We start from the raw sequence: 18,324 nt of genomic DNA, 5'->3' as shown, positions 1-18,324 counted from the left end.
CTCCTTCACATCCCTTACACTGCTTTAATTTTTATACAGCTGTACATAGGATTACATTGGTATATATTTGGGGTCAGGTAAGTTCCAATAGAAACCCCTTATGTTCTTTTGGCAAATTTGACTTAATTGTTCAGTCAAATGATTCAAAGCAGACTGTCTTTTTGCCTGGCTTATTTACAAACATTCCTTTGGAAAAGGGCCCATTTTTCCTTCAGAATAGCTGCAAAGAAACCAAGAATCTTTTTCTATAACACTTTTTCTGTTAACATTTGTACAAGGTTCAACTGCTTAATTTCCTCTAGCCTCTGCAGAGTTAATTTCTCACTCTCTTTATCTGTTGCCTGCCTGCTTGTCTGGGCCTGATCCTGCTTTCCTCCCTGAACCGCCCCTTCCCATGGGCACAGGCTTTGTCCCACTAACAATTTAGCAAGGAGGGTGGGTTCCTCAACTAGCTCCCACCCCTCCTGGTCCCTTTTCTTTGTTCCCTTTCTCTCTTGTTGCTCTGGGGTGGTCATTCTGCCAGATTGGTAGTGACCCTTTCTGACAGAAGGCACAGGTACTTTGCTATTGTTTCCTGTGTTAGACTCTATCAGTTCAGTCCAGAAGCCCTTAGGCTGCCTGCAGCGTCTCCACTGAATTTGTTACCAGCACAAAATTCTCTATTACTCACACATTCAAGGGCACCTTCCTTTTCCCCAGTTCCTAGGGCTCCAGGCAAAAAGCACCTAACTTTACCCCTCCGTGGGCTCTGGGGAAGTACCCATTCCCTGTGGACTCAGAGCAAACTCCCTTTCCCTGTGGACTCAGGGCTTAATCTTTTGTGGGTTTACGGGGTCTTTTACCAGTGAAAGAGCCTTACACAGTAATATACTACATAACCTCTATTTCTTAACAATCACCAAAACAGAATGCACACACATACAGTGCTCACCACTCCCAGTAAGACAGATGAACTTTTCCTGATGGCCAGTCAAAATCAGGTCCATCTGGGGGACTCCAGTTTCTGCACGGTGTCATTGGCAGAGTGTTACGGTCTGGCAGCTCTGATCTTTGGGGCTATGTCCTGGAGTTGGTTCCCTGTCTCTGGACATAATTTCTCCACTCGAGCAGGCAATCAGCCTGAGTTCTGAGTCCCAGTAACGGAATGTATCTGTAAATTAACTCGCGAACTGCGACACGAGAACTTGTAGTGAGTGACCCCACCCCGCCGTCTTTTACCTCCTATTACAATGGACAAACTACAAACTGTTTGTACCATCCGTCTCCTTCCTCTCTACCAATCCTCGCTTGGGCCTCCAAATTCTTTTACCTGGGGTTCTTTCAACCCAAAGCTCTTGGTAACTTTTACTCTGTGCGAGGTGGTGTCAGGAAATAAATCACGATGGCTGGCACAAACAGGACAACACAAGAGTGCTTTCACTTAAAGCTAAACTTTACTTGGTCTCAAGCACTTATACACACGTCCGCAAGAGGTTAGTAAAACACCCTCAACCCTTGATAATTACCAAAGCTGAGTGTGGCTCTCGAGTGGCACAGTGGCAGCTGCTGAAACACAAGATGCATCCAGAGAGAGAGAGAGAGAGTCCAGTCCTGAAGAGTCCCCCTACCTCAAACTTTTTCCCCTTATTTATACATTAGTAATAGAATGACATGACCCTTAAAGCAAACTTGTTAAGTAAGCAATTTCAATGGTCAAGCAAGAGGTTCCTTCTGATTATTGATTAACCAGGTGCGGGTTTTTCCAGAGTTTGCAGCCTTGAGGCCCCAATAGACATTCCTGGGGCACATCCTGCTCTTCTAAGATGTATGTATCAGCAACTTCAACACAATTCTTATCAGGAAGGACAAGGGGTCAAGCTGCCCTCTCTGTGGCACCCAAAACCCCCCCTCCCCTCCTGCCTTGGTTAAGCTAAGCCTGCTGACTTGGCTGCTTTTAGCAATAAGCCATAGTGGTTTCAGGCACTTTACTGGTTTGCCAAAGTCTCCCCATACACATCAATGTCTGTTAGCCAGGATGGGCAGGGATGCACAACTACGCTCTGAAGTGTCCCTAGCCCATTTGCCAGAAGCTGGGAATGGGCGACAGGAGATGGATCACTTGATGATTACCTGTTCTGTTCATAGCCTCTGAAGCAGTGGTTCTCAACCAGGAGTCCAGGGCCCCCTGGGGGGTTGCGAGCATGTTTCAGGGGGTCCTCCAAGTGGGGCCAGCATTAGACTTGCTGAGGCCCAGGGCAGAAAGCCGAAGCCCCGCCACCTGGGGCTGAAGCCAAAGCCTGAGCAACTTCATGGGGGCCAAGTGGTGTAAGGTCCAAGCCAATTGCCCTGCTTGCCACCCCTTAACGCTGGCCCTGGCTTTTATATGCAGAAAACCAGATGTGGCACAAGTGAGCAGTGGAGTTTTTATATCATGTTGGGCGGCCCTCTGAAAGGAAAAGGCTGAGAAACCCTGGTCTGAAGCACCTGGCATTGGCTACTGTGGGAAGACAGGACCATTGGTCTGACCCAATATGGCTAATCTTACGTTGATAGGGAGCATGATACTGTGCCAGCAGCCTGTGCACATAACCAAAAATCACTAATAACAGAGCCCCAAAGAGTCTGTGTCTGCCAACCCCCTTCACCCACCTCCCACCAACACCCAGACTATTCTTTTTGACAATAATTTTTAATAAATCACAAAATAAAAAAGTTTGATTAAAAACAAAAAAACACAAAACAGCAAAACCAGCAGGTGACATTAATTTCACATTCAGTCCCACCTCCACCCCACCCCCCCAGCCACAGCAGGGGCCTACGGGAACCTAAGAAAGGAGTTCTCACTGAGATTGCAAGACAAGCTGGGAAAGCTCCAGTGGCTGGAGACACTGAACCAGCCTGTGAGGAAGCCAGACGTGGCCAGTGGGCCTATTGGGGAAGCCAGAGAACAATGGAAAGTTGGGAGGGTCTCATTGAACCTGCTAAGTAAGGTTGGAGAGGGACAAGCTGCATGCAGGTGGACACGCACAGGAGTGGGAGACGTGTCCCCAGTCCAATATGTGCAGCTAATCAGCTGCAAGGAGAGGCTCATGGCAATGATATGGGTGTGTGTGTGTCACACTTTTGCTAGAGACAAAGTCCAAAGTGGTGGTGACATTTCTAACAGAGGGAGATGCCCTCAGGTTCAGTGCTTTACAGCATGAATACCTCAACAACAAGCAACTCCACCTGACCTGACTGCTTGGAGGAAAAGCAGCTCTGGAAGAACTTACTCTCTGCAATGTCCTAGTCTCTCCTGTCTCAACATGCATAGCTACGATATTCCATAGCACCACTATGTCATTGGCTCTGATCATTCACATCTACTGTAACACACTTGGCAAAACTGTGCTGGGACTTCTCCAGCCCAGACACACAAGGATCCACATGGCTGTGGACTGAAGGCATGTGCAGCCAGGGCAGCTGCAGAATTTGGCATTATAGTGAGTCAGCCACCATTCTTTCTGAAGGGTGTTTCAGACTTCTGCACCTGGAGGACAACTCCTGTTCGCAGAGGCGCACCTGATCTCAAGGAGACTCTGCACCTGGTCTCAGTCACACCACATTCATGAAGATGGTGCTGGTTAATAGAAAGCACCACCAAGGCAGTCACTTGTCAGCACAGGCCAAGAGGTCTCCAGGGGCATTTACTGTCTCTTGTGTACCAGACTGTGAAGGCAGAGAAGACCCCACAGGAACACACAAGGCTTCGGTAAGTGCTGGCTGTGCGTGCTTCCTGCTCTTGAAGAAGCCAATAGCAGGTCTCCACCACCACCACTCCCCACAGCTGAGCAGCAGGCAGGGATGAGGGAGACGTGGAATATTGTTCCAGATAGCTCGGGTTACAGTCACAATCAAGGCTAATTTTAGCCAATACAATCATCACTTCCAGGGAATATCTACAGGATGCAGAGCCCAGGGACCCGGCCCTGGAGCATGTTTGCCAAACACCACCACCAGGCTAGTAACACAGAAACTCCAATGACCTGTTCCAAGCAACTTCACAGAGGTTGGGGGACCTGGGGCACAAGGACTCAAAGCCACTCAGCAAGGAATTCTTTGGCCAGAGCCCAGAGGCTACACGAAGGTTTTAGTAGAAATAAAGCCGGGCGAGTCCCACTCTCAGACACACCAGCTCTGCTCACTGACCACAATGGAGCGTCACACTAACTCCAGGCCTAGACGGCCGCATCAGTCAGATGGATTCTGAGAACGGGAACTCTGGCAATGACATGAAGAAAGAGGCTCGACTTGCAGTGTCAACAGTGGCTGTGCCCCTCTTCGCCTTTTGGGGAAGCCACTGCCAGGCATGTCAATGATGGCTGTGCCCTTCCTCCCCTAGGGGGCAGACAATGCCAGGGAGGTCAGTGATGGCTGTGCCCAACTAGGGGCAGGCATCGCCGTGGGTGTTGGTGATGGATGTGCTCCCTTCGGGGGCTCCTAAATGGAGGTTTCATCGCACTTGGCCAGTGGAACCCCTGTCAGGTAGATCCGGGCTTGGTCTTTGTCCAGCTCATTGATGTAGAGGTGGGGGAAGCCACTGAGGCTGCCATTCTTCTTAGCTGTAGCCAGCGGGTGGCGCTCGTCTTCTGGGGAGCTTGGCGTGTGTGGCTCATGGCTGCAGCTAGTTGTATTCGACTGCATCAAATCCAGTCCATTTCTCTCACGGCTGAGCAGCTCCCTCTGGAGTCGCTCCTGTCGCCTCCTCTCGTAGATGAAGAAACAGCCAGAGCCAGCAGCAAAGCCTAGGAAAAACAAGAGGAGTCCCACCAGGACACTGTAGTTCCGCTCAGTTGTCTTCCAGGTGTTAGCAGAGCTGCTGCCCCTCACCAGGCTATAGGAGGCGACCACGCCCCCTGCTCCACCTTCCATGCACTGGCAGGTGTAATCACCAAGGGTATCCTCTGTCACTGTGAACTCCAGCCCATCGCTGCGCAAGGCGTACATGGTGGCATCTTGGAAAGGTCTCTGCCACGTGCAGGTTGCCCAGGCTGACGGTGGAGTACAGGGGAGCACAACCCGGGCAGCCAGGGACACTGGCACCTCGACTGTAACAGGCACATCTGCAAGTGGGAGAGAAACACTGCATTGGGGCAGAACCCGAACATGAGACAGGGCTCCTGCAGTATGTGCTACCGATTCTCCACAGGCATGGGCAAGCAGGAGAGGAGCATCCCCCAGCCCAGTCCCATGGAAATAACAAGAGGGCAGCTGTATCCCTTAGAGACAAAAGAAGAGGGTACGAAGCATATGGCACAGGGACACTGGGAAGGTGAACCCATAGCCTGGGTTCCTCAGGGGAAGCACAACTCTTGGATCCCCTCTTTGGTGGAGTTTCTTCCTTCTTCCCCTCTTCAGAATAAGCCCTCCCCACATCCTCTTAGTCTTTCACAGGCCCCCCGCTATTGCACTGAAAGAAGCACCCTCCCAAACCCGAGTCACTCTATGCCCCCACCTCAGTCCAGAGCCACTCTGGTCTCCATGCCCCTTTCTCCCTACCGCCAGCATCTGCTGCACAGCCACACAACCTGCATCTGCTGGCCCAGGCTGGGGGAAGGTGCATGACCCCAAACCAGTGGAGAGGTGGTCAATCAGGGCTCAGTACAGGCTCGCGTCGTGACATGGCCCTTCTTCCCAGATGCCACTGGTCCTGCCCTTTTCACAGCAGAGACCCCCGTGCACAACCCCTCCCCGCAGTTAGTCTGCACAAAGCCAGGCGTGCCAAAGAGATGTGCTTCCCCCTTCAGATATGGGAACACTGATCTCTGAGCCAGCGCCACGCTGCTCAGGAACCCCTCAGAGCCATACCCACCTAGGCCCTAACTTACAAACTTCTCAGTGCTGGATGCGCTTCCAGCATTGAGCTGCCCTCAGGCCACATACCTGCTGATCCCTGTGGACACACTGTCAAGATGCTTAGAGATGTGAGGTCCTGCAGTAACCTGAGATGAGGCAGAAAAGCAGAGATCATGATGAATTCCAGTGGCTGCTGCAGCCTCATCAGGAAATGACCCACCCAGCCCAGGTTCCTGGGGATGGCTAGAGGATGGCTCTAGACTGTTCTCAATGGTAGCAGATGACAGAACGAGGAGTAATGGTCTCAAGTTGCAGTGGGAGAGGTTTAGATTGGATATTAGGAAAAACTTTTTCACTAAGAGGGTGGTGAAACACTGGAATGCGTTACCTAGGGAGGTGGTAGAATCTCCTTCCTTAGAGGTTTTTAAGGTCAGGCTTGACAAAGCCCTGGCTGGGATGATTTAACTAGGAATTGGTCCTGCTTCGAGCAGGGGGTTGGACTAGATGACCTTCAGGGGTCCCTTCCAACCCTGATATTCTATGATTCCTGTGTGTAGGGGAGGTGAGTCTGGCTCTGCAGCAGGTGAGGAAGGGGGAAGCACATTAGGAGGGGGGATCCTAGACTAGGGGATAAGCCTCCATTTCTGAGCAGCACTCAGTTACACAGGGCGTCTTAGAGAGGGGCCTAAAGGCAGGAAATCCAGGGACAGAAATTAAAACTTCCAGTATCTGCAACGGACAGAGGTTACCCGGCTACCACAGGATCAGAGCTTAACCTCTGCCTGGGGACTGCCCCTCCCTGGGCTGAGGTCAGTTTCTAGGAGGACTGAGAAGTGCTGTTTTCTAGGGATTTACCTGCCCTATCTACCTCACTACTATCAGAAAACTGCCCTGCACTCTGGTTTGTGTTCAGGCACACACAACGGTACTAACACCAGGTTGAAAAGGAGGCAAGCTGGCCAGGAGTGTGTGTCTACTGGGAAAGGGGGAGTGAGAGGAAAGTAATTGAGGATGTCAGGAATGGGAATGTTGGTTGGTGGCAAAGGAGTGGGATCAGGCTCAGGAAGGAATTAATTCCCAGCAGAGGCTTGCAGGACTTTGTGCAGGGTCTAAGGATCTCAAAACATTTTGCAGACTGACTGTCCTGTAATACAGAGAGCCTACAGCATTGGGCCTGGTGCAAGACATGAAGCCTGAACCAGCTGTGAACTAAAGTCAGGCCACATATTATAGCACATGCCTATAAGTTCACTGTCCAGTAGATGAACTTGGCGACGGTGCTGCTAGAATCGCTAAAACACACCTAATATTTATGAAAAAAGAAAAGGAGTACTTGTGGCACCTTAGAGACTAACCAATTTATTTGAGGAGAGTGGAGTGGGGGGAGAGAAAACCCTTTGTAGTGACAAACACCCATTTTTTCATGGTTTGTGTGTATAAAAACATCTTCTGTATTTTCCACAGTATGCATCCGATGAAGTGAGCTGTAGCTCACGAAAGCTTATGCTCAAATAAATTGGTTAGTCTCTAAGGTGCCACAAGTACTCCTTTTCTTTTTGCGAATACAGACTAACACGGCTGTTACTCTGAAACTTAATATTTATGTAAACACATTCCAAAAGGCTAGCACAATTACATGCCAACCTACCACAATATGGTTTGACAGAAGTGATGAATAGGGATGTTTTGTCTGAAACATCAGAAGCAAGGTACAAGGGGAGGTAACAAACAGATGACAAGAAACATGTAAGGTGGTAATGCAAGTTGTTTACCCCAGTTGTTTGTCTCAGTCTATAAATGTTGGGATATCTCCTCGTACCCTTTGTATGGCTCAGGGGACAGCAGAAACTCCTGCTGCTGACTGAGACCTGGCCCCAGAGAGAGATGGGCTACGTGGAGGGTTGAAGTGAACCTCTTAGGCTAACATAAACCTCCTGGAAGCGTGGGACCCACGGGGACAAGGTTGGAGCTCTGCCACAATAGTTAAGACCCAGGCAGACTGCGAAGAGCTACAAAAGGATCTCTCAAAACTGCGTGGCTGGGCAACAAAATGGCAGATGAAATTTAATGTTGATAAATGCAAAGTAATGCTCATTGGAAAGCATAATCCCAAACAGACATACAAAATGATGGGGTCTAAATTAGCTGTTACCAGTCAAGAAAGATCTTTGAGTCATTATGGATAGTTCTCTGAAAACATCCACTCAATGTGCAGCGGCAGTCAAAAAAGTGAACAGAATGCTGGGAATAATTGCGAAAGGGATAGATAATAGGACAGAAAATATGTTGCCTCTATATAAATCCATGGTACGCCCACATCTTGAATACCGTGTGCAGATGTGGTCGCCCCATCTCAAAAAAGATATATTGGAACTGGAAAAGGTTCAGAAAAGGGCAACAAAAATGATTAGGGGTATGGAACAGCTTCTGTATGAGGAGATGTCAAGGTTCCTCCCCCACTCTGAACGCTAGGGTACAGATGTGGGGACCTGCATAAAAACCTCCTAAGCTTATCTTTACCAGCTTAGGTCAAAACTTCCCCAAGGTACAAAATATTCCACCCTTTGTCCTTGGATTGGCCGCTACCACCACCAAACAAATACTGGTTACTGGGGAAGAGCTGTTTGGAAACGTCTTTCCCCCCAAATACTTCCCAAAGCCTTGCACCCCACTTCCTGGACAAGGTTTGGTAAAAAGCCTCACCAATTTGCCTAGGTGACTACAGACCCAGACCCTTGGATCTGAGAACAATGAAAAAGCATTTAGTTTTCTTACAAGACGACTTTTAATAGAGATAGAAGTAAATAGAAGTAAAGAAATCCCCTCTGTAAAATCAGGATGGTAGATACCTTACAGGGTAATTAGATTCAAAACATAGAGAATCCCTCTAGGCAAAACCTTAAGTTACAAAAAAGATACACAGACAGCAATAGTTATTCTATTCAGCACAATTATTTTCTCAGCCATTTGAAGACATCATAATCTAACACATACCTAGCTAGATTACTTACTAAAAGTTCTAAGACTCCATTCCTGGTCTATCCCCGGCAAAACAGCATATAGACAGTCCCACAGACCCTTTGTTTCTCTCCCTCCTCCCAGCTTTTGAAAGTATCTTGTCTCCTCATTGGTCATTTTGGTCAGGTGCCAGTGAGGTTACCTTTAGCTTCTTAACCCTTTACAGGTGAGAGGAGTTTTCCTCTGGCCAGGAGGGATTTTAAAGGGGTTTACCCTTCCCTTTATATTTATGACAGGAGAGATTAATAAGACTGGGACTTTTCAGCTTGGAAAAGAGATGGCTAAGGGGAGATATGATTGAGGTCTATAAAATCATGACTGGTGTAGAGAAAGTAGATAAGGAAGTGTTGTTTACTACTTCTCATAACACAAGAACTAGGGGTCACCAAATTAAATTAATAGGCAGCAGGTTTAAAACAAACAAAAGGACTTATTTCTTCACACAATGCAGTGTCAACCTGTGGAACTCCTTGCCAGAGGATGTTGTGAAGGCCAAGATCATAATAGGGTTCAAAAAAGAACCCTAGATAAATTCATGGAGGATAGGTCCATCAATGGCTATTAGCCTGTTTGCCAGAAGCTGGGAATGAGTGACGGGATGGATCACTTGATGATTACTTGTTCTGTTCATTCCCTTGTCTGCTACCTGCTGGCTAGATCAGCCTGAAACCAGCCAAATCTAGGAATTATTTTGGGGTAGGTCTCTGGCCTGTGTTATACAGGAAGTCAGACTAGATGATCCCTACGGTACCTTCTATGATGGTACATGCCCCATTCCAGTGACAGCAAGCCTAATGAGTATCACTGCACTTAGGCAAAGCCAATTAGGTGCCCTTGCAGAGCATGCTCTACCTGGAGAAGGTGAAGCTTGCCACAGAGCAGGGGGGAAGTTTGCCTGAGAGTCAAGGCTGCTAGAGGCTTCTAGGGAGCCCAGTAGCCAGGGGAGCCCAGCCCGAGGCAGTGACCAGACTTCCTTTTCCCCCAGTTTAGGGCAGTTAGACACTGCAGCCCTAGGAAGGACTCTGGATGTCTGCTCTCCAACAGTGCCCTGTAGCTGGACCTGAGGACCTGCACCAGGGATTGGAGGTAATTATACTCTGAAAGCACCATGGGAGTGAGGGCAAGTCCTGCAGGGAACAGTGAGCATGTCCAGGAGCGGGGGTTCTGCGGGGACCCAGGGGCAAGAGGTGATAGCTGAGTCCCGGCTGAGAGCTGGCCAACTAAACCTTCTCGCCATGGAATCTATGAATCAATCATACAGATACAGAAACAGCTGAAGGCTGAGTTGCTGAGGTGAGCTATGACCACTGCCATACATTCTATAAATGTCCCTGGGTCTGATGAAAGGCCAAAATGGAGTTGTGGTCTCCTACTACCTTTCCTGTGGCCCAGGTGAATTGAAACATGGAAATAGGCATCCTCCATGTCAGCTTACCAGTTGTTGAGATCTGGGAATAGGTTAATAGAGAAGGAATATCATACTGAACGTTATCTTTCTGATAAAGGTGTTTAACTTCCTTAAGTCCAGGATAGGCCTCAGTCCCCCTCTTTTTTGGGGGTATGAGGAAATATTGAAAGTAGAATCCCTCCCTTTCTCCTGTGCTGTAAAGGGGCCTCCTCTATAGCTCCAAGAGCTAAAAGAGACTGCACCTCCTGCAGCAGTATGGTCTCATGAGAGGGGTACCCGAACAGGGATGGGGTAGGACAAGGACTGAAACTGGATGCTGCATCCCCATTCTGAGTGTCTAAAACCCCTTGATCACTAGTTGTGGAGCTGCAGACACATAGGAACTGGAGAGGGGGTGCCCAAAGAAAGGGATGGGTTGGGAAGATCCTGGTTGATGGATACTCAGCTCTCAAAGCAGTCAAGTCAGCTGCTTTGAAAGGCCATGAAGACAGATGCTGCAGGGATTCACCTCAGAAATTGGTGATGTTTCTTTGAGGAGTGACAGTTAATACAGTTGTGCTTAGATAAAAATGCTTAGTAGCTTGCTATTTGCATTTATAGGCTATTTGCTAAGTATGCCACCCTACCCAACAAGCCTAGTCTTTCTAGCTCCTTATATTTTGGTGTGGCTTTGAACTGCTCCCAACCTGATTTGTCCTTGCCAAGCCAGAACCAGGGAACACAGCACAGGGTGAGCAAAAATTCTGTTGGAATCCCTGTGAGAGCATATGGTGTTTGTGATCCATCCTCTGCAAAGTAGGTGTCAGGGAGGCAGGTGTCTGCCAAAGGAGTTTGGCCAGGTCCTACAATGCATTGTCTCTAGGCACTGCTACAGCCACCTGCAGGATTTCTAGCAACCTAAAAGGGTTCTGAGGCCAATGGAGACATCCATCTCCTGAGCTGACCTGATGTCCTGGGAGGTGCACAGGCTGCCTTGAGCCTGTTTCTGAGACGTCACAGAAAGGCTGCTGAGGCTCATCCATGACTCTGATCACTATCCCATGCTGCTCATCCTCATGGGAACTGATGCTGCTGCCAGGACTGAACCTGAACAGATCAGTAGTGACTAAAGGGCTCTGGGAGCGAGGCTGAAGAAGTCTGGAGCAGTGGTGGCTCTGACCTAGGGACTGCTTGGTGTCAACAGGCAGAGGGCACAACTGGGGGCATAAGGATTACAGGGATGGTCTGGTATTTGCAGACTAGTTTGGTCATGTCAGGTCATAGAATATCAAGGTTGGAAGGAAGCTCAGGAGGTGATCTAGTCCAAACTCCTGCTCAAAGCAGGACCAATCCCCAACTAAAGCATCCCAGCCAGGACTTTGTCAAACTTGACCTTAAAAACCTCTAAGGAAGGAGATTCCACCACCTCCCCAGGTAACACATTCCAGTGTTTCACCACCCTCCTAGGGAAAAAGTTTTTCCTAATATCCAACCTAACCTCCCCCACTGCAACTTGAGACCATTACTCCTCATTCTGTCATCTGCTACCATTGAGAACAGTCTAGATCCATCCTCCTTGGGACCCCCTTTCAGGTAGTTGAAAGCAGCTATCAAATTCCCCCTCATTCTTCTCTTCTGCAGACTAAACAATCCTAGTTCCTTCAGCCTCTACTCACAAGTAAAGTGCTCCAGCCTCCTAATCATTTTTGTTGCCCTCCGCTGGACTCTTTCCAATTTTTCCACATCCTTCTTGTAGTGTGGGGCCCAAAACTGGACACAGTACTCCAGATGAGGCCTTACCAATGTCGAATAGAGAGGAATGATCACGTCCCTCGATTTGCTAGCAGTGCCCCTACTTATACATCCCAAAATGCCGTTAGCCTTCTTGGCAACAAGGGCACACTGTTGCCTCATATCCAGCTTCTCATTCACTGTAACCCCTAGGTCCTTTTCTGCAGAACTGCTGCCTAGCCATTCGGTCCCTAGTCTGAAGCAGTGCATGGGATTCTTCCATCCTAAGTGCAGAACTCTGCACTTGAACCTCATCAGATTTTTTTGGCCCAATCCTCTAATTTGTCTAGGGCCCTCTGTATCCTATCCCTACCCTCCAGCATATCTACCACTCCTCCTACTTTAGTGTCATCTGCAAACTTGCTGAGGGTGCAGTCCACGCCATCCTCCAGATCTTTAATGAAGATATTGAACAAAACCGGCCCCAGGACCAACCCTTGGGGCACTCCGCTTGATACCAGCTGCCAACTAGACATGGAGCCATTGATCACTACCTGTTGAGCCCGACGATCTAGCCAGCTTTCTATCCACCTTATAGTCCATTCATCCAGCCCATACCTCTCTAACTTGTTGGCAAGAATACTGTGGGGGACCATATCAAAAGCTTTGCTAAAGTCAAGGAATAACACATGCACTGCTTTTGGAGTACGGTGTCCAGTTTTGGGCCCCACACTACAAGAAGGATGTGGAAAAATTGGAAAACGTCCAGCGGAGGGCAACAAAAATGATTATGGGATTGGAACACATGACTTATGAGGAGAGGCTGAGGGAACTGGGATTGTTTAGTCTGCGGAAGAGAAGAATGAGGGGGGATTTGATAGCTGCTTTCAACTCCCTGAAAGGGGGTTCCAAAGAGGATGGAGCAAGACTGTTCTCAGTGGTAGCTGATGACAGAACAAGGAGTAATGGTCTCAAGTTGCAGTGGGGGAGGTTTAGGTTGGATATTAGGAAAACTTTCACTAGGAGGGTGGTGAAACACTGGAATGCATTACCTAGGGAGGTGGTGGAATCTCCTTCCTTAGGAATTTTTAAGGTCAGGCTTGACAAAACCTTGGCTGGGGTGATTTAGTTGGGGATTGGTCCTGCTTTGAGCAGGGGGTTGGACTAGATGACCTCCTGAGGTCCCCTCCAACCCTGATATTCTATGATTAAAGAATGGAGAGAAGCAGAAAAATGGGGTATCTAGGCTGGTATTACTAGCAGAGTGCAGGGGGCGGGTGGGAAGCAGCATTCTGGACAAGTTGGCATTAGAAGGGCTGGGGCTCAGGGAGGCCAGAGGGAAGGAAGCTGAAATGGCCCTGGCCAGAGGAGATGGGACCCAGGATGGGGATCTTAAGGTCGCAGGTGTTGCAAATAGCAAGGTTGCAGAGCTGGTGACAGGCTATTTGAAGATGTCAGATTTCAGGGAAAAGATGTCACCATCCAGGCTATAGGCAACTGGCAGCGGTGGCAATCCCTCAAGGTCGAAGATGATCTCTTTCACAGGTTTTATTTTTCATGGGTCCTTTGGGGACAATAGGAAATGGAGGCAAGTCACTTACCCGCTTTGTCCCTGGTGGTGTATACAAGCACCCAGCTCTCTGCTCCAGGCACAGGATGGGTCTCTGCCCAGGACACACTCGATGCAGCTCTTGTATCTCTCACAGTCTGTTGTGTTGACCTGAGTCACTTCAGTAGGGGACCCTACATACAACCAGCTCTACAAAGATAGCAAAAGATAGCAACTCTTCCCCTACTCTGGACGACACCATGACACCTATATAGGGCTGGAGCCGCCAGTCACAAAGGAAAGGCTCATGAGCATAAGAATAGCACTTTTGTGGCTAGCCGCTCACAGCTGTGGGAGTCACTCCCAGCACAAATCTCAGTGCTGCCAGGACCACATATTAAACTCACATGACCACCGTTCCTTCAGCAACCAGCCAACAGGGGCAAGGAGAAGAGAAACAAGATTCCATGGAATTTTTAATATATAACCTGTTAGATGTACAGTTGCCATGGTGCTGAGCACAGTATAATCACTCAGACAGATAACCAGAGGCATCTGGGTAAGGGAGGAATCTATTACCCTTACCAAGAGGGAGCAATGGGACCCAGTAAACCCCATTTACCAGTGAATCAGGGATAAGCAAGGCTGGGGGCAGGCAGCCGCTTTCTGGATTTGATCCAGCAGACCCATATTTTCCCACCCTGAAGGTGTCAGTTTCCTTTTCAAATACCCCGTGTCCATCAGTGCTTGGAACATGCCAGCCTAGCCAGTGCTAGCTCCAGGCACCCAGAGGCTTGTTCCCTCACCTGGTGGAGCTGCAGGTTCTGAATTGGCTGGGGCTCTGGGAACAGTGTCAGATCCTCAATGATGACAGCTTTTTGGGCAATCTTCACTGCTTTGTGCAAATGTCCATCCTCTGTAAAGGGAAGGTCAGAGTAGAGGGAGAGATTAGATCAGCACCCCCATCTGGTGCCACAGCAGCAGACAAGCTCCACAACCATCTCTTCCCAAAAGGGCCTCACAGCTCCCATGCCAGGGGGTGGCCATTCTTGCTCTCACTTCAGACAGCTGCCCCCCAGCCTGCATCTCAAGCTCTCCCTGACACCTCCTCTCTCCATCACTGTGGACAACATCAGCATCTGCCTGTCACTCAGTCCCATAACGCAGAGGTCACCTTTGACTCTGGATGTGACGACCTAGAGAGAAGTCATACCATGTCTAGGTCTTGCAGATTCTTTCTACATAATGTCTCTCAGATACGGTCTCTCCTACCACCCACACAGCTAAAATTCTCATCTGGGCTCTGGTTCTTGCACGTCTCCATTACTGAACATCCTTCTCCCTGGCCTCGACAAATGCAGTCTTGCCCAACGCACACCATTCAGAATGCTGCTGCAGAGATTGTTTTCCTATCCCATTGTTTTGACCATGCCAGCCCCTCCCCACATACCTCCACTGGTTTCCCCTTTTTTGTCACTTCAGACATATGCTCTTGTCTTTGCTTTCAAGCCCCTTTGCAACCTATTCCCACCCTACCTATCATCTCTCCTTAACTACTGACCTGCTGACTCCCGTCCCGAGTCAGCCCATCATGCCAGCTTCCATTGCCCACTTGTTACATTATGAAACAAACATTTTGTGCTTTCTCCCCTGCTGCCTCCCACACGTGGGAGATGCTCCCAGTAAACAGCCCCCAAACTAACTCATTATCCTCCTTCAAAACCCTCCTTTGCTGTGAAGTCTAGAAAAAAATTGACAATGGTGCTAATGTGCTAAGCCCACTTCCTACCATGCTGACCAATATTGTCTCTGTTTCTTGGTACTCGCCCCTCAGTCTGTCTGTGTCCATCTCTTGTGTTATTCTTAGACTAAGCTCCTTGGGACAGGGACTTTTGTTTGTTCTGCATTTGTACAGTGCCTAGCACCATGGGGTCCAAGTCCATGACTGGGCTCCTAGGAGCTACAATACAAATAATAAATCATCTCTCCACTCCATGTGGCTGCTCCCAGGTGACTGCACCTGATTTACAGCCATACCCTCCCAACCTGTGCCCATTCTTTCCCTGTGCCTGTCCATTCCTGTCCGCACCCAGTGCTGCCATCTCCCTCACCGGTCCCCAGGTACAGCATATCATATTCCTGCCCAGAGATGCTTCTGACACGATGTACTGCAATTCTGAGGTACTGTGTGTCCAGCTTGACCAACACGGGCCTCATTTCCAGCGGGTGAACAACCTGGTCCATGAGAGGATGATCTCTGACAAATGTCAGAACACGGTCAGGCAGTGCCAGGGAGGAGCCAAAGCCAGCCAACTTCATGCTCTTGGTAATGCACTGTGGGTAAAAAACAGGAAGACATGTTCAAATGACCTGGGCAGCAGAACAGCTGGACTGGATGTTGTTTCCTAGTCAGAAACTGTTAATTCCACTCCTTCAGCAGCCTTGGGACCTTCTGAATACAAAGTATGGTGCATACAACCTGCATATGGGGTTTCATACACACACAGTAGCAAATCACTGTGTTTCAGCAAATTTGACTGGGGCTAGCCCCACAATGGCCCATTTGGGGTATGTCTTCACTACCCTCCGGATCGGCAGGCAGCAATTGATCCAGCGGGGATCGATTTATTGCGTCTGGTCTAGACGTGATAAATCGATCCCTGAGCGCTTTCCCATGGACTCCTGTATTCCAGCGCCCCGAGAGGCGCAGGCAGAGTCGACGGGGGAGCGGCAGCCGACTCATCGCTGTGGAGACACCACGGTAAGTCGATCTATGTTATTCATGTAGCTGAAGTTGTGAATCTTAGCTCGATCCCCCCCCCCACTGTAGACCAAGGCTCAGGCTTTTAAGGCACGTCTCAGAGCAATAGAGGGACTACTTAGCTGCCCTTACAAACAGGTCACAAAGGTATTTACAGGCTAATGGCTGACTAGGGAGATGGTTAATAGGTTAACTAAGCACCTGAGAAAGGGGGATATAATGAGAAGCATTAGACACCACTCCCATCTCTGCCTACAACAAATCCTCCCCAGATTAAATCTGCCCTCTCACAATCAGTTATTTTTGGCCATTATAATTGCTAATTTTGGGGCTTCAGCATTTTGCCATTTTAGCTGTAAATGTATTTGCTGTATTTGTGCATTTTGCCTAGAAAGTTTTACTTGTAATTGTTTTTTACATAAAAAGAAAAGGAGTACTTGTGGCATCTTAGAGACTAACCATTGGTTAGTCTCTAAGGTGCCACAAGTACTCCTTTTCTTTTTGCGAATACAGACTAACACGGCTGTTACTCTGAAACCTGTTTTTTATATGTTTTTAAAGTATAGTTTTTTGCCCAGGAATTTTTGAAGTATTGGTGTTTTGCCTTGAGTGCTTTATTAGGCACTTCTGATGAAATCAGTTAATTTTTTAAAGAGGCATTCTGCCATAGTAGCACTTTTTTTTATAATAAATTACAGTAGCAACTTTTGTGCGTCCTGGAATTGCAGGATTGAGCACAGCGCTTGCTGGCCTGCACAAATGTACATGAGATTAACAAACACTAGCGTCCCATCTCTCACTCAATGACAGGTTTCAGAGTAACAGCCATGTTAGTCTGTATTCGTAAAAAGAAAAGGAGTACTTGTGGCACCCTAGAGACTAACCAATTTATTTGAGCATAAGCTTTCGTGAGCCACAGCTCACTTCATCAGATGCATACTGTGGAAAGTGTAGAAGATCTTTTTATATACACACAAAGCATGAAAAAATACCTCCTCCCACCCCACTCTCCTGCTGGTAATAGCTTATCTAAAGCTATCACTCTCCTTACAATGTGTATGATAATCAAGTTGGGCCATTTCCAGCACAAAATGGATACTCTAATAAAAAACCAACCTTCCACACTAACTTCCTCATGGCTGGAATTTACTAAAACTAGACAAGCCATTTACAACACACACTTTGCTTCTCTACAAAAGAAAAAAGGACACTAAACTTTCTAAACTACTACATGCCACAAGGGGCCACAGCAATGGTTCCCTCAACCCACCCAGCAATATTGTTAACCTATCCAACTATACTCTCAGCCCAGCAAAAGCAGCTGTCCTATCTCGGGGCCTCACCTTCTGCCCCTCCACCCCCACGAACATGATACAGTTCTGTGGTGACCTAGAATCCTATTTTCGACATCTCCGACTCAAAGAATATTTCCAACATACCTCTGAACAACATACTAATCCACAGAGACCTCCCTACCAACACTACAAAAAGAAGGATTCTAGGTGGACTCCTCCTGAAGGTCGAAACAGCAGACTGGACTTCTACATAGAGTGCTTCCGCCGACGTGCACGGGCTGAAATAGTGGAAAAGCAGCATCACTTGCCCCATAACCTCAGCTGTGCGGAACACAATGCCATCCATAGCCTCAGAAACAACTCTGACATCATAATCAAAAAGGCTGACAAAGGAGGTGCTGTTGTCATCATGAATAGGTCGGAATATGAACAAGAGGCTGCTCGGCAGCTCTCCAACACCACTTTCTACAAGCCATTACCCTCTGATCCCACTGAGAGTTACCAAAAGAAACTACAGCATTTGCTCAAGGAACTCCCTGAAAAAGCGCAAGATCAAATCCGTACAGACACACCCCTGGAACCCCGACCTGGGATATTCTATCTACTACCCAAGATCCATAAACCTGGAAATCCTGGGCACCCCGTCATCTCAGGCATTGGCACCCTGACAGCAGGATTGTCTGGCTATGTAGACTCCCTCCTCAGGCCCTACGCTACCAGCACTCCCAGCTACCTTCGAGACACCACTGACTTCCTGAAGAAACTACAA

At 48.4% G+C, this 18,324-nt stretch overlaps 1 protein-coding gene across 2 annotated transcripts in view; it reads right to left on the bottom strand.

The window, feature by feature from the left end:
- Positions 1 to 1,414: 1,414 nt before the first annotated feature.
- SEMA4F (ssemaphorin 4F) overlaps positions 1,415 to 18,324 on the bottom strand; it is a 143,275-nt gene continuing 126,365 nt past the window's right edge. For both annotated transcript variants that reach the window (XM_073343166.1, XM_073343167.1), the window contains exons 10-14: positions 15,611 to 15,833; positions 14,306 to 14,415; positions 13,552 to 13,709; positions 5,902 to 5,960; positions 1,415 to 5,081 (exon numbers count right to left, since the gene is read on the bottom strand). In XM_073343166.1, coding sequence (XP_073199267.1) covers positions 4,459 to 5,081; positions 5,902 to 5,960; positions 13,552 to 13,709; positions 14,306 to 14,415; positions 15,611 to 15,833 — 1,173 coding nt within the window. In that variant the 3' untranslated portion in view covers positions 1,415 to 4,458. The remainder of the gene's footprint in view (positions 5,082 to 5,901; positions 5,961 to 13,551; positions 13,710 to 14,305; positions 14,416 to 15,610; positions 15,834 to 18,324) is intronic.

The sequence above is a fragment of the Lepidochelys kempii genome, chromosome 4, assembly GCF_965140265.1.
Source record: "Lepidochelys kempii isolate rLepKem1 chromosome 4, rLepKem1.hap2, whole genome shotgun sequence".
Taxonomy (NCBI): Eukaryota; Metazoa; Chordata; order Testudines; family Cheloniidae; genus Lepidochelys; species Lepidochelys kempii.
Note: the sequence above shows the minus strand (reverse complement) of the source record. Positions and strands in the feature narration are given on the sequence as shown.